Genomic DNA, 19,972 nt, shown 5'->3' on the forward strand with positions numbered 1-19,972 from the left:
TGAACCTTCTGCCACCTTTATTTATTTATTTATTTATTTTGAATCTGAGTCTGATGCAGAGAGAAGGATGCAAGCTTTGGAGCTAAGCAACAATGCTCTGAATACCAATGCTGCTTACTCACTGAATGGGCTTGGCCATGTCACAGAAACTCTCTGAGCCTCAGTTTCCTCATTTGTAAAATGGGGAGAATTCGTACCTTGCATTGCTGTGAAGATTTGAGTAAATGCACATGGAATACCTACCACAGTGCCTGGCACATAGTAGGTACTCTCCGAAGGGCGCTCTGCCATCCTCATCATCACCCATGGCACCTTGCTCAGTGCTAGGTTATTGTTTGCTTGATTTAATTCATCTTTGATTCACCCACGGCCTCTAGCATAGTGCCTGTATATGGCGGCTTGAATTGGAAATTGGAGAGAGCTAGAGAGGGAGAACCATGCAAAACTGCTCTCCTCCCATAGACCCTCTAAGCGGATCTCTGAATCTCCCATTGCCTCAGTCTTCCCAGAGATCAGACTCAGTGGCAGCTTCTCCTAGAGGGCTCACAGAAATGGGAGTTTGCAGCATCGGAGGTTTCTAATATCATCAGACGGATAATGAAAAGGTTCTTCTTCCCCAAGCCTCAAGTGAGTCAGAGCTCTGTGCTTGGCTTTGCCCCAGGGAGTACCGAGAAAATGAAATATCGTCTTTTTTCTCATGACGCCTAAACAAATGGTCAATTCCATGAGTCAAATATCAACTGTGGCAGGGGGGGTGGGGAGGGGGGCGGGTGGGTGTTAAAAGGCATCTCCAGTGAAGAGAAGGGAGGAGCAGCAAGGAAAGGACCATCAGCAAAGGTTGCGTAGTGGGCTCCTGGTACACGGCTGCTTTAAGGCTAATGTCTGATTGCTTTACGGTGAGATGTTTGTTTTGTCTTTGTGAAAGATACTGGTAAATGACAACACGTCTGAAATCTATAAGGATTTTGAACCTCTTGATGTGGCTCAATAATCTCTTCCACACCCTGTCACCTGAATCAAGACATAAGTTCTCATCTAGGGAACAAACTATCCTCTTTAATAACAAGTATAAACCAACTCTGAATCTCAGATTTGCTCTTTTTCTTTTCCTGGCCTTTTGCCACCATAGAAACATGTCTGATAGGCTGAGTTTTCACACTGCAGCTGGGTACTGTGATTATGTAGACACAGCCTCTGTAAATTCAATGGTGTGTTGCTGGCTTTTCAATAGCTGGTGAGATTAGTGCCCAGGGAAGTGGGAAATGGGCCACTGCAACCAAAATGTGGCCTTGGAACTTGCTCTTCATTCTGTGTCACTCCTTCTCTCCTACATACCTGCTTTTGTGTTAATCGCCAGCTTTCTGTCAACTTACTGGCACTCTCTCCTCCCACTTCCCCTTGAGAATAAACCAGTTGAAGAGAAGCACCATCACCCTAGACTTGAAGAATGGTGGGAACTGAGTATGTGACACTCCATTCTTACCACCATCGTGGACGTGGCATGGGAGAAGGGGCAGCAAGGTTGCCTTCAGGGGCAGCTTTACCCAGCAAGGGAAGCTGACCGCCTGGAGCTAGAAGACCTCAAAAGACCATCTGGCCCCTACCTCCAGGCAGATTAGTGCATGAGCCACCCAGGACTAAGGACAGTCTCCCCTCTTCATAAGGACCCTTAGCAGAGGGCTGTCCAAGTTGTCCCGGTCTCGCACCTCACTGTGTAAGTCACGAGTAGCTGTCATGTGTGGTTTCCCTCTGGGGCAGAGGAAAGAGTGCGGCTCTGTGAGCCAGGGAAACTGAGTTTGATAACCAGCTCTAGCTATGGGGCCTTACCAATTCCTTCTGCCTCCTGGACCACCTCCAAAATGGGAAAATGGCAAGCAAGAGTTCCAATAGCTCCTGAAAGGCTAAATCACTATAAACCTGTGAATCTTTTATTTTAAAATCTTCAGAAACAACAAGCCAGTTTAATTGAAATAGGAAAAAATGTTTTCGGAGCTGTCTCTACCACAAATATCTTAATCTCAGAGAGCCCCTTGGAACTGTGTATTTTGGGAGTCTGTGCATTTGGGTGGGAGAAGATTAAAACTTCAGATAGGTATATGATAACCACTTCCTCCCCTAAAAATATAAAAAAATAAAAAGAGGTTCAGAACCTTCCTCCAGGTGGAGATTAAATGTACATCACCCTGAGTGACGTCCAGGTTCCCCAGCCCTGAATATCAGGTTACAGTGATTATCAAGGGGAGAAGTTGGAAGCCCTTGATGTGGGCTCCTGGACAGGAGTAGAAAAAGGCTTCAGGCTTAATTTTTCTTCTCTAGCTGTCACTGCGCATTGTTCTGCCACATGTATACTAGCCGTATGACCCCAGGAATATACAAACTCACTCTGAATCATGGTTTTCTCATCTGCCGATGGAGAATGGTTTTGCTTCCCTCAAAGGGTCGTTGTGAAGAATAAAGGAAAATGAGTAAATGCTCGGCTAACAGAAGGAGCTCAAGTACTAGTAGCTCAGGGTCCCAAAATTTACTACTTGGAAGACAACTTCATCTATAACAATCAATCCACCCCTTCCTCAAATTTAAATTGGTATGGTCACTATGGAAACAGTATGGAGGTTCCTCAAAAATTAAAACTAGAACTACCATATGATCCAGAAATCTCACTTCTGGGTATATATCCAAAGCAAATGAAAATAGGATCTCAAAGGGATAGCTGTACTCCATGTTCACTGCAGCGTTATTCACAGTAACCAAGATATGGAAACGAAGTGTCCGTCAACTGATGGATGGATAAGGAAGAAATGGTGTATATATACAATGGAATATTATTCTGCCGTGAGAAAGAAAGACATCCTGCCATTTGCAACAGCATGGATGAAATTTGAGGGCATTACGCTAAGTGAAATATGTTAGACAAAAAAAGACAAATGCTATATGGTATCATCTATATGTGGAAGCTGAATTCATAGAAACAGAGTTGAGTGGTGGATATCAGGGTTTGGGGGAGTCGAATGGGGAGATGTTTGTCAAAGGGTACAAACTTCCAGTTATAAAATGAGTAAATTCTGGGAATATGATGTACAGCATGGTAACTACAGTTAATAATACTATATCGTATATTTGAAAGTTGCTAAGAGAGAAGATCTTAAAATTTTTCACCACAAAAAAAGAAATAGTAATTATGTGATGTGATGGAGATATTTGCTAATGCTATGATGATAATCATTTTGCAATGTATAAATGTGTCAAATCACCATGTTATATAACTTAAACTTACACAATGTTATGTGTCAATTATATCTCAATGAAATTGAGGGAGGGGGAATTCGCCCCCTACTGTGCTTCCGGGCAAAGGTTGTGACACAGCAGCTAAGTGCTCAGCTTTGGATAGACCTGCAGTTGGGTTCAATTCCCAGCTCTTCTCCTTGATGGCTGTGTGGACTTAAGCAAAGACTTAAACTTCGCTGTACCTTGGTGTCTCATCCACAAAATGGAAAGGATGATGACAATAGCGCTTTCATAGGGCCGTGAGAAAATGAAAAGCATACTTAGCACACTCTCCGGGACGTACCAAGCGTTGGATAAACGTGAACTAACATAAGGCTCTCCCTTGGCATCTTTGGCCCATGCCTTCTCCCCTAATTACCATTCACCCAGCTTTGGGAGTGCATCCCTGGACATGAATGTCCAACAGCAGAAAGGAGGAAAAAATCAACAAATAATCCAGATTCCCCAAGCCGCTTCCCCCGATGCCTGGAGGTCTGTTACCCCTACCCCATCACCACCACGACCACCCTCACCCCCAGATAACCCACCAACTCGTTCCTCCTTTCTTTCAGGTTTCGTCTCAAATATCACTTCAGTGACATCCCAAGCACCCATTTAAAATTTCAAATGCCCCCCCCAACACACCATTTTCCACCCCTTGTTTTATTTTCTCTGTGACACCTGCCAGCATAGGACACACCTCAGAATTTGCTTACTTTTTTTATTGTCTGTTCCCTCCCACTAGAACATAAGCTCCTGCAAGGCAGGGTCTTTGTCGACTTGGTTCCCGTTACTATGCCCACAGCACCTAGCACAGAACCCAGGGCAGGCAGTGGGAACTCAACAATCCGTTAAATAAATGAGCGACGGTCTGAGTGAATGAGTGAGTGAGGAGAAGCCTTATTTTTATTTCCACTGGGAGGTAAATGATGAGGGTTGGTCTCAGATCTGTCTCAAGTCTCTCTCACCTGCCTCACCTGCTCTCTTTCAGGCGCTCCACAAGTTACATATCCGCCTAAATCTAGGCGCTGACTCCAGACGCCGCGCCCCCGCCCCCCGCCGCCCAATTAGAGGTAAGCACCCCCACCCCACTTTTGAAAATGAAGAGCGAATAGAAGAGGTAAGAATTCCAGCGGGCCACTTCGGGCTGGGGGACAGGGGAATCCCCACGCTCAGATCGCTCTTCTTGCCGCGCACCCCGCAAGGCTCGCCCTGGGGTCCGGGGGCGCGGCCGGCCTGCGGGCCGACACGGTGCCGGCGTCGGGGCTGCGGGCGCCTTCGCTGGACCCGCATTGCCCCCTAGTGCCGCGCGGAGTCAGGACGCCGGGTTTCCCCGCCTGATGTCACCGCCGTGCAGTCAGCCCAGAGGCGGCTCATTGAAAGCAGACCCTCCTCGGCGCTGGCTGGGCGGAGGCGCTGCTGTCTGCAGACCCGCCGCGGGCCGGGCCGAGCCCGGCGCCCCCCGCCCGCCGCCCCTCCTCTGGCGGCTCCCCCGCGAGCCGGGCCGGCGCGCCTGACGTGGACCATTAACTTGGAGCTGCCGCCTCGTCCCCTCTCTCCTCCTCCCTCTGACAGGCGAGCGAGCGGCGCGGTGCAGGAGGAGACGTGCCGCCGGGCTGGGCTGCTCGGGGAAGATGACTCCTCGCCAGGAGGGCACCTCTGGGAAGAAGACCACCATGGGGGAGGCAAAGTTTCAGGGCAGCTGAGGAGCCTTGGCCACAGCCCTTCCAGCCCTGTCAACCCCCTTGGCTATGGAGGGCGGACTCTAAAATGAATCCCGACCTGGACACCGGCCACAACACATCAGCACCTGCCCACTGGGGAGAGTTGAAAAATGCCAACTTCACTGGCCCCAACCAGACCTCGAGCAACTCCACACTGCCCCAGCTGGACATCACCAGGGCCATCTCCGTGGGCCTGGTGCTGGGCGCCTTCATCCTGTTTGCCATCGTGGGCAATATCTTAGTCATCTTGTCCGTGGCCTGCAACCGTCACCTGCGGACGCCCACCAACTACTTCATCGTCAACCTGGCCATCGCCGACCTGCTGCTAAGCTTCACCGTGCTGCCCTTCTCCGCCGCCCTGGAGGTGCTGGGCTACTGGGTCCTGGGCCGGATCTTCTGCGACATCTGGGCCGCCGTGGACGTGCTGTGCTGCACCGCCTCTATCCTGAGCCTGTGCGCCATCTCCATCGATCGCTACATTGGGGTGCGCTACTCCCTGCAGTACCCCACGCTGGTCACCCGGAGGAAGGCCATCTTGGCGCTCCTCAGTGTCTGGGTCTTGTCCACCGTCATCTCCATCGGGCCACTCCTCGGGTGGAAGGAGCCAGCGCCCAACGATGACAAGGAATGCGGGGTCACTGAAGAACCCTTCTACGCCCTCTTCTCCTCCTTGGGCTCCTTTTACATCCCTCTGGCAGTCATTCTGGTCATGTACTGCCGCGTCTACATCGTTGCCAAGAGGACCACCAAGAACCTGGAGGCCGGAGTCATGAGGGAGATGTCCAACTCCAAGGAGCTGACCCTGAGGATCCACTCCAAGAACTTTCACGAGGACACCCTCAGCAGTACCAAGGCCAAGGGCCACAACCCCAGGAGTTCCATAGCTGTCAAACTTTTTAAGTTCTCCAGGGAAAAGAAAGCAGCCAAGACCTTGGGCATAGTGGTCGGCATGTTCATCTTGTGTTGGCTACCCTTCTTCATCGCTCTGCCACTTGGTAAGTCGGGGACTGGTGGACGGGCGCGGGGCGTTTTCTGATCTTGGTACTAATGAACCTACTGGAAAGTTCTTTGTGGGTCTTGTTTTTTTATGCAGTCTGTGTATGTTTAGAGATTGGAGAATATTGTTTGTTCTGCAAAGGCTTTGCAGATTGGGTAGCTGGCTAAGAACCAACTTAGGTATTAGCGGAACACGCTAAGGTACTAGTCGCTGGAAATAAAACCAAGGGAGGAAACTCTGGTGTGCAGAATGACTCATTCGACAGCCTCGGTTTAATAATTAAAAAGGCCACTGGACTTGAGCATCACACCGGCGTTATTTCTGTAGTAATGATGTGCAGGCTAAGGCGGCGTCACGAATGCAGCATACAAAGTAGTTTGTAGTCACCGCAGACGCGGCATTTGGGAAGCAGGGAGGCAGCTCTTACACAGGAAGGCAGTTTTCATTCAGCATTTCAGGGCTCCTGCAGAGCCCCGCGCTGCTCAGGAGCCTTGCAGAAGCTGCGTTCTCCCCTCCTCCCTTCACTGCTCGCTGTCACCCCAGTGCTCTCCCTTCATTAGGAGTTAATAAGAGCATTTTACAGCCACACAGCCCCAACTGGCCCTTAAGTTATCTAAAGCCTGAGATTTGAAAGAGAAGGAAGATGACCAGAGGGTCACGCATACTCAGTTTTCACCCAAAAGTGTTCCTAACTCTGGGGATTTAAGAAATACCCAGAATTAAATTATAGTTATCCCTCACCTTCAGCTGCCAGACACCAAATCCTGCTAGGATGAAACTGAGTCCTTCCCCTCCTATAAAAACATATCCATCTTCTTTTGCTTGGTGGTCCTACTGAGTTGTTCAAAAGGCTGCCTGACTGATCTCTTCTGAGGAAGAAGAGGTCTGGTTAGGAGGCAGACCTAGAAGAGGGTACTGTGACATGCTGTCCACATGGCCTGGAAAACACGTGTCCCTCCTCTAAGGCACTGATCTGCTTTGATTTCGTCTCTTATCCTTGGGGAACACTTCAGAAAATGAATGGAGGGAGGTGATCACGGCGAAGTCATGTGCTGTGATATCAGAAGAGGTAGCGGCTGCTACATGCCATGGACCACACATGCCTGCAGTCACACCAGGGACTCAGAACCCGACACAATCGAATCCCTCGAGTAACCAAAATTCTGAAAGCACACTGCTTTCAAGAGAAAGAAGCAAATGGAAGAAAAGCGAACTGATATCAAAAGTTTCCATTTTAAAAAGATGAAGACAAAAAGCTATTTAACCTACTCTCCATGTCGTCCTTTCTAAGGCAGGCTAATGCTTGTCAGAAATACTGTCAGTGCGATAAGTGGAAAAGGTTCGAAGTCTGCTCCCAGAAGTGATCATATCCCACTGCAGAGAAGCTTTCTTCTCTTCCCAAGGTCTTAGAGTCCTTTTGCAGGCTTTTGGGGTTAAAGTGGATGACAGTTCACATTGCATTGGGCAATACACAGTGCACTGTTGTACGTGGAAGTCATTTGGCCACTTATTAGCTAAGTGACCTTGGGAAAAAGACCGCTCCTCTGCGAGCCTCAGCTTCTTCATCTGTAAAATAGGGCTAATTACTATTTGCTCCATGGGATTTGCATTAGTGCATGGAGAGGACTTAATACAGTGTCTGGTGCACAGCAAATGCTCAAGGAAAATTAGCTCTTAGTACTACAAACCAAACCCCAGTCACCCCTCAACTATAACAGTATGTTTTCTCCTCCTCTACTTATTTACCAACCCCACACCCGTTACTAAAGGCTCAAAAGAGAACTGGGCCTTTCTTCCTTCTGCTCCTGCCCACTGGCCTGCAGAGGCTATGACCAGAGTATCCTCAGGAAGGAGATGGTCCCAGCAAGTTGCAGGGATGGATCAAAGGTACCGGCTTTCACTGTAAGGGTCAAGAAAACAGCTCCAAATAGATGGAGAGGCTGCTAGCATGCTGAAATGGAAACAGCACTGCTTCGGGGACCAGGAGCAATCTAGTTCCCACGGGAGCTTTCACATCAGGTAGTTCCGTGCCCTTAGGCTCATTGCTTTACCTCTCTGGGCTTCAGATCTCACTTTCAGAGAGCCAGAGTATTGGACTAGATCAAGGGCTCACAATCTGTAATAAGGATCAGAACCATCTGTGGAACCTGATAAACATTCAGCTTCTTAGGCCTAACTCACAGAGACTGACTCAGTAGCTCAGATGGATCCCAGGTGATTCTGAGGAGGTGGTCTACAGACAAGGCTTTGAGAATTAATGGTCAGAGGACCTCTCAGCAACTGTCAGCCTCCCGCTTCCTGGATGCCAAGATTTTAAATACTGCAGAGCTCAGTGCTTCCCCAGCCACAGGGTGATGCAGGGTAGTGTGTCTTGTCTCTGGGTCCTGCTCTCCAGGCCCACCTTCAGTTTTTCCTCACTCACATTCTCTCTATTTTTCCTTCCTTCTGCTTATGCCTTTCTGAGACCTTATCCCCCTAAAATCTTAGGTCCTTGGCTTCCACACCGTAGAAAGTAAGACGTTCTTGCCACCACGATACTATCAGAGCTTGTTTCTCTTCTCCTTGCCATGAAAACTTTCTGTCCATCCATGCCGTTATTTCCTGGAGATCTCCCAGTGTGCTCTCCCTGAGCCAACTCCACCCACATTCTTCTCCCCGGCGACCCTCACAAGCCTTGGCAGGTGGGGAACACGGACTTCAGGCCTTGGGTTTGGGGTGGACTGTGAAAGGTACACAAGAGCTTCAAACAGAGAAGGTGTTTAATTAACGTGTTCTTAATGATTTAGCATCCAAGCAAAACTGAGATATGGGTTTCTACTCCCTCTGAGTTCAAATAACACCCAAATAAAAGTAACATGACGTAGAACAATAACTCCTTTGGAATCTGAGGAAGGTTCCAAATTCTAAATTTTCCATGAAAGACTGTTCACTCATAAGGGGAGAAAGCAGATCTGGGGGAGACAGGGGTTGGCAAACGGACGAGCAGGTGGGAGTAACTTCCAATGGGCAATAGACTTTCAGGGCCCTGGCTGGCTAGAGATTTCCATAGCCATGTTTGTCTTCTCCCTGGGAGAGGAGGGTTGGGATTCCTCCTGGGAAGGAGGGAAAATAGCCATGCCCCCTGCAGGGTCCTGGTCAGGGGTTCCATTTGTTTACCTTCCTCCCTTATTTTTATTTTCGCGAGCAGGGTTGGGCTGCCTGCAAAGGGGGGCCTCTCATCTCCTGCAGAGTCCTCCCCACCTGTGACACCCTCCCTACCTCCTCCCCACCCTTCCCTTGTGGCCTCAGACCAAGCTGGGATAGGGACCAGCTCTCATTTACTTGGGAGCGGGGATGGGTTCCACCAAGCAAAGATCTCTTTATTTGACCCCTGGAATCAGGCCATGGAGGGACAGGAAATAGCTGGAATATAAGATAGTAGCATTTCTACTCGACAGGCCATGAGCAAGAGGTCCAAGGAATCTTCAGCTGCCTGGCATTATAATGAAGGCCAGCTCTCACCCTTCTGAGGAAGGCCTGGTCAGGGTCTCGAGAAGTGGCTGGGCTCTTGAGGGAGGTGCAATGTATTGGGGGGAAAGATGGGGAGGGAGGAACGACAGGAAGTGCCGGGCAGCCAACTGGTAGCTGGGCATGGTACGTTGTTTAGAAAACACTGGAACCTTGCCTCGCTCCAAATCTTTCTTGTCTTTTAAAATGCTGAAAGGCACCAGGAAGCCATTATTGAACTAACTGCTTTCCCCTCCAAATAAATGAAGGTCAATTTCAAAGAAACAGTTGTGCTCTCTATAGTACTGGAACCAAATAGGAATTCCTCTCACCATTGATTTGTTTCTGCAGTATTCTCATTCAAAGTGGGGCTGATGAATCCCCACCTTCCTCAAGAGCACAAGGAAGGGTGAGGGTCTCAGAGATGACTCAAGAGAGAGCCACCTCCATAAACACAGACTAATCCTCCAGCTCAGAGGTATCAAAACACAGGGATTTGAGTTGCTCACGAGGAAAGTAGTTGGTTTGAGTTACAGGAAATTTTTATATACAGGGAATCCTTCCTGGAAAGGAGAAATCCTACTGAAGAAAAATACATTCGACCATTTATGAAATCATTAATCAAGACTTCCTAAAAGCCCCTACTATGTGCTAAGCACTACATTAATCACTGGGAGCCAAAGAGAAACATGGCTCCTGCCTTCAGGAGGCTTACAGCTTAGTGAGATTATATTATCATGAAGCACATTCTCTGGACCAGAGATTCTGCTTGGCCCTGTACAGACATTATCTCAATCCTTACAGCTACCCTGACAGGAAAGAGTAATTGCTCCCTCTCTTCAGATGACTATACTGAAGCTCAGATAGGTTAGTCTTCTTACCCAGCGTCACACAGCAAGTAAATGATAGAGCCAAGATTTGAATCCAGATCTGTCAGAACAGGCATGAATCAGTTGCACTGCACCCAGCAGAAGTCTGGCCTTTTTACTTTTCGGTCTCAACCTACTCTCATAGCAAATGTCCTCTAGGAACCCAGAGCCACCTGTCAAAAGCTGGTATTGCACTTTTGTTAAAAGCCCTGGCTTTCTTCTACTTCCCATTCATCCCTGAAGAAAGACTTACCCATAAAATGTCAGGGAAGTTCATTCGCATTCTAGCTCAGGGCTAGATTTTCGCCATACCTCCTGCACTGTGTAGTATGGGGTCTCTCAAGAATTTTCATCACCCTCAGCCAGAAGGAAAAAGTAGGACCTTGCCCTCATCTAGGATTCGAGCTCTGTATCATTAATCATTCATTCCTTCATTCACTCATTCATTCACTAAATAAGTATGTATTTATTACATGCCTGTTATGTCTAGGCATTGTGCTAGAGATAGAGTGATCAGAACAGCTATGTTCTTATAAGATTTAGGTCTAGGAGGGAACACAGATAATTTGAAAAACACGTGCACACAAATAAACATCTATGCCAATCATGATAAGTGGCTTGAAGAAAGGGGGTTAGATGCTATTAGACGTCTATAATAGGAATCAGTATATCATAGGGGTTCCTAAGTGACATTTAGGCAGAACTCTGAACAGTTTGGAGGAGCCAATTCAATGAAAGGGGCAGGTAGAAGAAGAAAGCTCTGGGCAGAAGGAAGGGTGCCCCTGAGAGTGCTGAGGCAGGAGCTGGTGAGGAACTGGAAGAGCCTGGAGGACAGACAGGAGGCAGGCGCCAGTCAAGGCTGGAAGAGTGGGAAGAGGCCAGGCCATGCAGGAACTTTAAGCCACAGTAAAGACTTCAGATTTTATCTTAAGTTGCATTGGCCACTACTGAAGAGTTTGAAGCAGAAAAGAGATAGAATCTGAATTAGGTCTTTAAAAGACAATTCAGGCTGCTGTGTGGAACGCAGACCAGAGATAGGGCAGTTAGGAGGCCACGATCCCAGTGTGAGCTGGGGGTAACTTAGACCAAGCTGGTGGCGGTGGAGGTAGAGAGAAGTGGACAGATTCAAGGACTTGAGGATGGATTGGTTATGATGTAGGATGGTTAGTGAGAGCAAGGAATGTGTCTGCAATAGCCTTGAGATTTCTGGGTGATGGCGGTACCATTTGTTGAGATGGAGAATATGGGACTGGGGTGAGGGGCAGGGGGGGGTGGATGGGTTATGAAACACAAGGCCAAGAGAATTTCTCCCAAGACCTTCCTTGGACCATTCATCAGGGCCCATAGGACGCCATACTAAGAACAATCTTCCAAACAGTCTTGTGAGTTAAGTAGTAAGAATGTCCCAGCTCGAAAGCCAAGACCCATGACTAACAGCTAACCTAGCTGCTCATCAGAAATGTCTGTCGGTTTTAAAAAGTGTAGATTCTTGGGCCTCACTGCAGACCTATGGTATTAGACTCTCTTGTGATGTGGCTGAGAATCTTGATTTTTAACAAGTCTCCCAGGTGATTCTTATGCAGCCAGCAGCATAGATAGCATCAGTGCTCCCTATGCCTAGGAACCCCTGGTATCACACCCCATGGAGAGCTGAGAAAGCTTAATTAAGCTTCCTGTAATGCAACCAGAAGCATCCCAATCCTGCCCATGCCCCTTGAGCCAGTCCATATGGAGGAAAGCAGGAAGGTTGGCAGTAGGGAAAGGGAATTCTTTAAACTAGAGCCTCCCTGGAGAGGAGGAAGAAAATGAGCACTGTCGAAGCAGTATCTCCAATGTACCAGGTGCACCGCTCGACACTGAATGCTCTGTATCGCTCATAACTCTCACAGCCCCTCTGCAAGCAAGCTTTGTCATCCCTGTGTTTATAGGTTAGGGAACAAGAGTTCAGAGAGGTTAGGTAGTTTGCGTCACACAGCTAGTAAATGGTAAAGTCAGTCAAACTCCGCATTTAGCACTCAATAAACGTTTGTTATCATTCCTGTTGTTACTACAGTGCTTCCCAAACGTTTGTCTGGTGCCCATGGATGATAAAATTTGAGAAAAAAAATTAGGAAAATTCTATGTTTTTCCAAATGTATTTAATATAAATGACAGTCTTTTTATTCTAAAGACTATGTCCTTTCTATTTTGGGACACTGAAATCGCATTTTTTGTTGGGACGATGGTAATAAGTGGCAGCGATAGTTATTTGTGTGGTGTGTGTGTAAACATGTGTGTGTGTGTGTGTGTGTGTGTGTGTGTGTGTGTGTGTTTAATGTCTTACTTGGCAAAAGTCTTGGAATCATGGCACACACTATGGTGATAGGACACAATAAATATTTCTAGCAGGAAGCAGGGAGGAGGGAGGGATGGGATGCAAAGCAAAAAAGACGGAATTGATGTGTTAGCCTCGGCTTTGCCGTGAGATTCAGAGAACTTGGACAGAGGGATGGAGAGAGGGAAAGGTGATATGTGGAGGGTCACGCTTCTCAGGTACGACAGAATGAGGGCCATTCGTGAAGGAGGTCCCCAGTCCAGCTGGGGCGAAGCAGGACACGGCAATGCCAGTGGGTGCATGTGTAACCGCAGAGCCATCACAGATGGGCCTATTAAGATTTGTAATGCAGGTGATGCCTTTACCTGAGTATGTGTGTGGCTCATAAAAATAACTGATGGCTGCCAGGCCACACCGGGAAATTGCTTTCTTCCATGTCTGCAGGATGTTTCTGCAGTCACTGTGCTCCCTGGCCACATCTGATAATAATAATACTAATAACTACCATCTATTAGGTCTGGCCGCGTGCCAGTCTCACTGTGCTACATCAGGCTTGGGGGACTTTCCATGCATTTTGTCATTCACTCCTCTCCAGAGGCTCATGAAGGGAACGGGGTGACGGGCGGGGGCACTCTTCTAGTCCCTATCTTATAGATGAGGAAACCGAAGCTTAGAGAGCTTGAGTGGTTTGCCTCAGGCCACCCAGCTGATTAGTGATAGAACCTGGATTCACATCTAGGAAACCAGATAATGCTAAGCAGTTCATCACTGGGGACATCCTAGGCCTGAGGACTGAGCCCTGGGTTATGGAAGCCCAGGAAGAAACTGGGGGAACCAAAGCCAATTCTGAGAAAGGGAAAGGAAGGGCAAGGGCTGCCTGTCATTCAGCAACCGAGAGGCACCATACCCTGGTGAGGACATAAGGAATATAAAAACAATGAGGTCTTCCCCTAGCAAGATAAGTCAAAATTTCTCTTTTATTATGGATACTCCAGACTTTTTCAGCTTCAACTTCTTATTGCTGCTGTTGCATACATTTCTAAGGTTTTTATCAAATTTAGGGAAACAACAAATTTGAATGACTTTTTCGCAATTTGGTTTCTGGCCGCACACATTTCAGACTTTGATTCACCTCCGCCACCCACGCGTGGTCCCAGCACCACAGGACTCCCTCCTATCGGGGGCCAGTCTCTGATCCTACCTCTCAATGTCACAAGGTCGGGTGAGTCAGCATCTGGACAAGGGAGTATTTCTAGAAGCTGTTTTTCCACCTTGCTCTAACTCTGGCTGGCGATGACCTAGCTATGTAGAAAGAAAAAACTGCAAACCACATGCGTATATTCAACAGGATCCAAATAAAAATGTACCTTAACTCTTAGTTAGTTCCCCCAAACACCCATGTTCTCTACACTAACACCCACGTGAGGGGAAATATGACAGAGGGGTGTCAGAGTGGAAAGAGACAGTGGTCCTAACCAATCTCGGTTAATAGATCTTACTTTTGAAAACTTTATGAAATCATACAACCATGAAGAAACAGTGCTGGGGTCCATCCCAAGGCGCTGGGGGTGCCAGGAAGACAGAGACCCTGAGACTGAGTAGGTACCCCTTGCACACACCCGAACACCACAGAGCTGCTTCTCCCTAGCAGCCTCCTGACCGATGGGCTTCCCTCCCTCCCTCCCTCTCTCTCCAAGCTGTGAATGTCTCATAAGCAGCAATTACATCTTTCCTGTCTGCCTAACACGAGGACTTGCAAATGAGTGAATACACAGCACTGGGAGTTCAGCAGGATTATTAAGAGCATACTCTAACTCAAGTAGAATTATTTGCCATTTCCCAAATACACCTTGCCTTTTCCTTCCCCAGTGCTTTTGTTCATACTGTTCCCTCTGCCAGGAATGCCCTTCCCATGCCTCTGAATATCCAAATCCTGCCCACCTGTAAACCCCTGGTTCTGTGGACACCTCTCTCATGGTCTTTCCTGGTTCCTACCCCCTTTCCTGGCAGAGTTCAGTTCCCTTATAATAACCTTATGGTGCTTATCACATTTGTCCATGGGGATCAAGACTGATATGCACATTTGTAGCAGTGACCTGGCCGCAAATCCCTGGAGGACAAGATCCAGGTTTGACTCCAAAGGCTTGCCCTCCCAGCCCAGAGACATGCAACTAACAGACCCTCAGTAAATACAGCAATCGAAGCTATAATGCAGTGTGCCCAACTTCATCTAGCATTTGAACCTTCCAACAGCCCATCAGATACAAAGTACAGTTTTCCTCGTGTTATAAATGTGGAAATGGCTTAGAGGGGTTAGGTGACATGTCCATTCCTTGAAACCACAAGCACAATGAAAAAAGCCTAAGAAGGGGAGGAGAGAGAATCTGGTACCCACAGCCTTAACAGTCTAGAGAAAGATTAGAGAATGAAGTAGACATCGATTTAAAGAGGAAAGATGCAACTTCACATGTATGGTTTTTGTGGGAAACAGGAATTATTGTAAGTGCTGGTTTGAAGTTTCTAAATCTTCAGTTAATTTACCCTGGTTACATGAGCGAGTGACAGCTGGGATCTGAATCCTTGATGACCCTACATACTTAGCGAATGAGTGAGTAAATGAAGGAATAGATTCACTCCTACACAAGACGAATTGTGTGATCAGAATGATGAGTGTCTCAGGAATGTAGAGGAGACAGAAAGAGGGGTGGACCGAAATGAGATTTTCAGGGAGGAGAAGGAAGCGAGCTGTGTCTTAAGGACTTGCTAAGGCTGGACTGTCGGGGGAGGGGCATCTTCACCGGTCCATCACCCCCTCTCCTGGCATGACAGAGCGTGAGTCAGCTCAGGGCACAGTCCTCACTGGCCAGGCTTGTGTTCTTAGAACTCTGTCAACAGCACACTCATGACCACACCTCCCGGCTGGCAGCACATCTGAGCCCCCTTCGAACACTCAAGTGCCCCCTCTCTGGTGTGAGCAAACGAATTGTGCTATAAAAGTTGCACCAAATAGCCATTCAGGCCAAAATGTTCAGAAACAGAATGTTCTAGCATGCACAAGTGGATCGTTCCTAACAGCGCCCCATTTAACTTTTTCTGTGGTGTCAGCCCATGGCGTCTTGTTCTCCTGAAGCTGGGATGCATTTGGGGCTCGGCGTCGCACACTTTTTGAAATTCTTCTTTAAGATAGAGTTTCCTGTCAGACTAACGTGCATCAGTTAGAAGCTGAGCTCAGCACCCTGGCCAGGCCCCAGAAGGAGGTTAAAATGGGACCAAGGGCAAGCCGGGCTCACTGTCATTCACAGGCATCAGAGCACCAACACTGGCCCGGGCAGAGGTCCAGGGAGGCAGCTGGTGGGAGGGGAGGAGGTTCTACCAACTGGAACAACAACAGAAAAATTACATCTCCGATTTATATATTCAGGCCATAAATCGCCCCCTGGCATCAAGAGAATGTGGTAGGGCCCCTCTCCCTGCTTCCAAGTTCACCCTCAAAGCTTCCGTTCGTGACCTCTTGTCCCCAACCCTCCATGGACCCCTTTGGCAATCTGGTGAAGCCCCTTCACACAACAGACACATAAAATAAGAGAAAAAGGATTTCGAAGAAAATCAATTATGTTGAAATAGTTATTATAACATTGAAAAAGCAAATTTATTAGAGTGAAACAATGTTTTTCATTACTAACACATTAAACAAGATCTAGCAGCAAGTCAAATATATAACTCCTATAATTTTGAAGTAGTCACAAGTAGAAATAGTTCAAGATATCTGCAAAAAATGCTATGTGATATCATAAATCTGATTTCTATCGAAGAAAACTAATGCTAAATCTACCATGGCTTGTTACCTACATTCCTGTTGAAGGAAATGCTAATTTTCATCCAAAGTTTAGTTTTTTTGTTTATTTGTTTTTTTAAAAAAGTAATTTTTCCCATCCAAGTTTACAGACCCCCCCTTACCCCAGAATAAGAACTCTGCCTCCCAACATTGTAAAGATGTACTTCAGGATGTGAAATTTTCTATTTTTTTTTTTTCCAAAATACAGTCTTAGGACCACAGAGAACTTGGACTATGCTATTATGCTTTGTAACTATTTGGTGTGACTACGTGTAGCAATTTTTTTATCAGCTAGTTTTTTTTCCTAAAAAAAGAATGAATAGACTTTTATTTTGATCAAAAAGGAAAAAAAACAATAAAAAATTTTCCTGCCCTCATTAGGCCCCAGGTTCACTGCCAACTCACTTCCTCAGTTTTTTCTCCAGAAACAAACACTGTTACCAGATTATTTGTGCATGCTTCCACAAACATTCTATTTATTTATAAGCATACATATGCATGCATATGTATATATTTGAGTGTGTATATATGTGGAATGTGTGTATTTCCATCCTGTTTGTTTTTACAAATCATATTTCATAAACACCATGGTGAAAGTTACATTTTATACTCAACAACATATCGTAGACACAGTTCTATGTCACATATGTAGAGTTACTGCTTTCCTTTTCGTGGCTTTATAGTAACCCGCTTTATGGATTATCCTATTTTACTGGCCAGTTTCCCAATTGATTGGCATTTAGGCTATTTTCTATTTTTTACTACTAGAAACAATGTTGCAATGAATTATGTCTGTGCCCACATATTTAGAATAAGTTCCTAAAAATCAAAGCAGTGGGGCAAGGAATATTTGGTATTTCAGGTTTAATCTGATTATGTTCAATTTTAGTAAATAAGAAATTTAAAATCTAGTAAAACATAAAGTGTAGTTAAAACAAATAGGTTAAATCTATGTCTACTATCCTGACATTTATCATTGTTCATGATATTTAAATTGAAAAAAAAGTAAGTCATAGAGTAATATGTAATCCATTCTTAAAAGCTATTAACTTAGTCACTTCAGGGGGTAAAACATAGAGTTAGCAGGAGTAGATTAGCTTTATACACCTCTGTACTATTTCATATGTTATGATGAGCAAATATTCTATTTATTAAGAAAATGTGATAGAATGTAAATTGAATTTCAATAAAATTATAATAGGGACAATTACATTTGTATGTTTTTAGAAGAAAAAATCAATAGCCAAAAAAGAAAAGATTGTTGTCGTTAGTCATTTTTAATCTTAACATACATTTAATACAATTTTACTTGATAAAAAATTATATATACATATATCCTACTGTGTGATCACCAGCTCTAGAACACTTAAAAATTGCTTTGACCCCTTCCCTCTCCTAGGTACAGCCCTGCCCACTCCTGCAGTTCAAAAACATGTTATCAAGTTATTTGTTCCTTTTTGGTTTTGAATTTTTTTAAATGAGAATTTTCTCTCTTGGTAGCAAAAAATAATTCACACACGACAGCAAGATATAAAAAAGAAAAGAAAAGTCACCCATAATCCTGTTTAATATAACCATGTTTAATATTTTCCAGGGGAACTTTTCAGAATTTTGTGTGTGTGTGTGTGTGTGTGTGTGTGTATGCGCACACAAATCAGATCACCTAGTGCTTTTATCACTAAGCGTCAAGTGTGGACTTCTTGGCATTTCAATAAATTTGAATCTTTTCATTTTTTATTTATTTTTCACATCTTTTTAATGCTGCATTACACTCTATAATAGAAGTTAACATAATGTACTTAAACAATCCACTTATGACAACCCATTTATGTAAATAGGTGAGACACGCACAAGGTATCACATCCACAAGGCCCAAGTGTGAAAACAATGTCCCTCTCACTTTGCTGGTCCCAGCCCATCCAGTCCCTCCCCATCCAGGAACAACTACTGTTACCCATTTCTTGCATTCGCTTTCAGAGATATTCTATGCATATAAAAATATATGTTCTTTTTAATGAAAATAACATACTATAAACACTATTCTTCACCTTGCTTTTTTCACTGAATAATGTATCTTGGAGATCTTTCTACTTCAACCTAAATAGAGCAACCTCATTCTTTTTAACAGCTGCATAGTATTCCATTGTATTTTTTTCAAATTGATCTGCCTTGAAAGATATTTATGTTGTTTCAAATCTTTCGTTATTATAAACAATACTGTAGCAAATATTTTTGTACATATCTCATTATTTTCCATATAATCTGTAAGATAAAATCCTGGAAGCACTATTCCGAGTTAACTTTTTATTTTTATAAATACTGCTGAATCGTCTTTTAGAGAGTTTATACCAATTTACATTTTTCATAACTAACATTTGAGAGTACGCACACATTCGCCAAGATTGTGTTATCAAACTTTTTGATCTTTGCCAACTTGATAGGTGAAATTTTATGACACTAAGCATATTTTTATATGTTTAAAATAATCCATCCCCTCTTGATGTACATTTGTTTGTTAGCTTTGACAAATATTCTTATACACACATTTTCAATATCTTTTGTGTATCTGCCCTTTAGGATTTCCTTAGGAAAAAGTCCACCTAGAATGGCTAGATCAAAAGGTAGGCTCCTGTGAAAGGCCTCAGACCTTCGTTGTCAAATTACCCTCTGGGTAGGGTGTGGCAGTTCACACTCCCCACAAGCTATGCTTCCACACAGCTGAAGAGACTGCTTTTTGTACTGATTAGCTCCTCACCACCTGGGGCCTGCAAAGTTTCAGGCATCTGTGTGACAAATCAGCTTCCCCTCAGAGGCAATAAAATGGATTCAAAGCTTCAAATCCTCCCAACCAATTTGGTATCAGCTTCCTGAGTTCAGGGCTAGTAAACTGCCCTCTTGGAATGCAATACCCCGTCCATCAGGGGAGCCAGAGGGCAGTGGCCTGGAATGTGTGTATTTTACCCTGGATCTGAGAACAAAAAGCAGTCACCCACGGTGTGTAAACGGATTTGATCTTTCACAAGACTGCCAGGCCCACCACAGTCCACATCAGTGGTTCAGGGCTCCTGGGCTGATTTGCCGATTTAAAGCCATAACAAAATAAAAGAAAATGCTGCCCCCGCCCCATGCCCAGGAAAACAATCAAGTTTGAAGCATTCAGGGGATGAGTTCATGGGGAAGGATTCCTCTGGGCATCCAAGCTTGTCCCACCCCACCGCAGGGGGCCTGTGTAGAGGAATCCAAGGAACAGAGTGGACAGCCTATATTTAGACAAGGGCATGGTAAATGCACCACATTTTAGTAGCAAAATTCAAATTGGCTCCAGGAGATGCCAGCCTCACGAATTGAAAACTGAATTGAGCACTGCTCAAGAAGCAAGAAGATGGTCCAGTGAGTGCATTCTGCAGGGGAAGAAGGCTTTCGAGAGGCAGCCAATGGGCCCTGGTCAGTTGGGAGCATAATTTAATCCTGACCTTGAATGGC

At 45.6% G+C, this 19,972-nt stretch overlaps 1 protein-coding gene across 3 annotated transcripts in view; it reads left to right on the plus strand.

The window, feature by feature from the left end:
* ADRA1B (adrenoceptor alpha 1B) overlaps positions 1–19,972 on the plus strand; it is an 84,552-nt gene that overhangs the window by 37,478 nt on the left and 27,102 nt on the right. For 2 of the 3 annotated variants that reach the window (XM_039877021.1, XM_039877036.1), the window contains exons 2-3: positions 4,256–4,337; positions 4,840–5,983. In XM_039877021.1, coding sequence (XP_039732955.1) covers positions 5,035–5,983 — 949 coding nt within the window. In that variant the 5' untranslated portion in view covers positions 4,256–4,337; positions 4,840–5,034. Of the gene's footprint in view, positions 1–4,255; positions 4,338–4,386; positions 5,984–19,972 lie in introns of those variants that run through there. The other variant, XM_039877028.1, reaches the window with a different exon arrangement.

Source organism: Pteropus medius, unplaced genomic scaffold (genome assembly GCF_902729225.1).
Source record: "Pteropus medius unplaced genomic scaffold, Ma_sr-lr_union100, whole genome shotgun sequence".
Taxonomy (NCBI): domain Eukaryota; kingdom Metazoa; phylum Chordata; class Mammalia; order Chiroptera; family Pteropodidae; genus Pteropus; species Pteropus medius.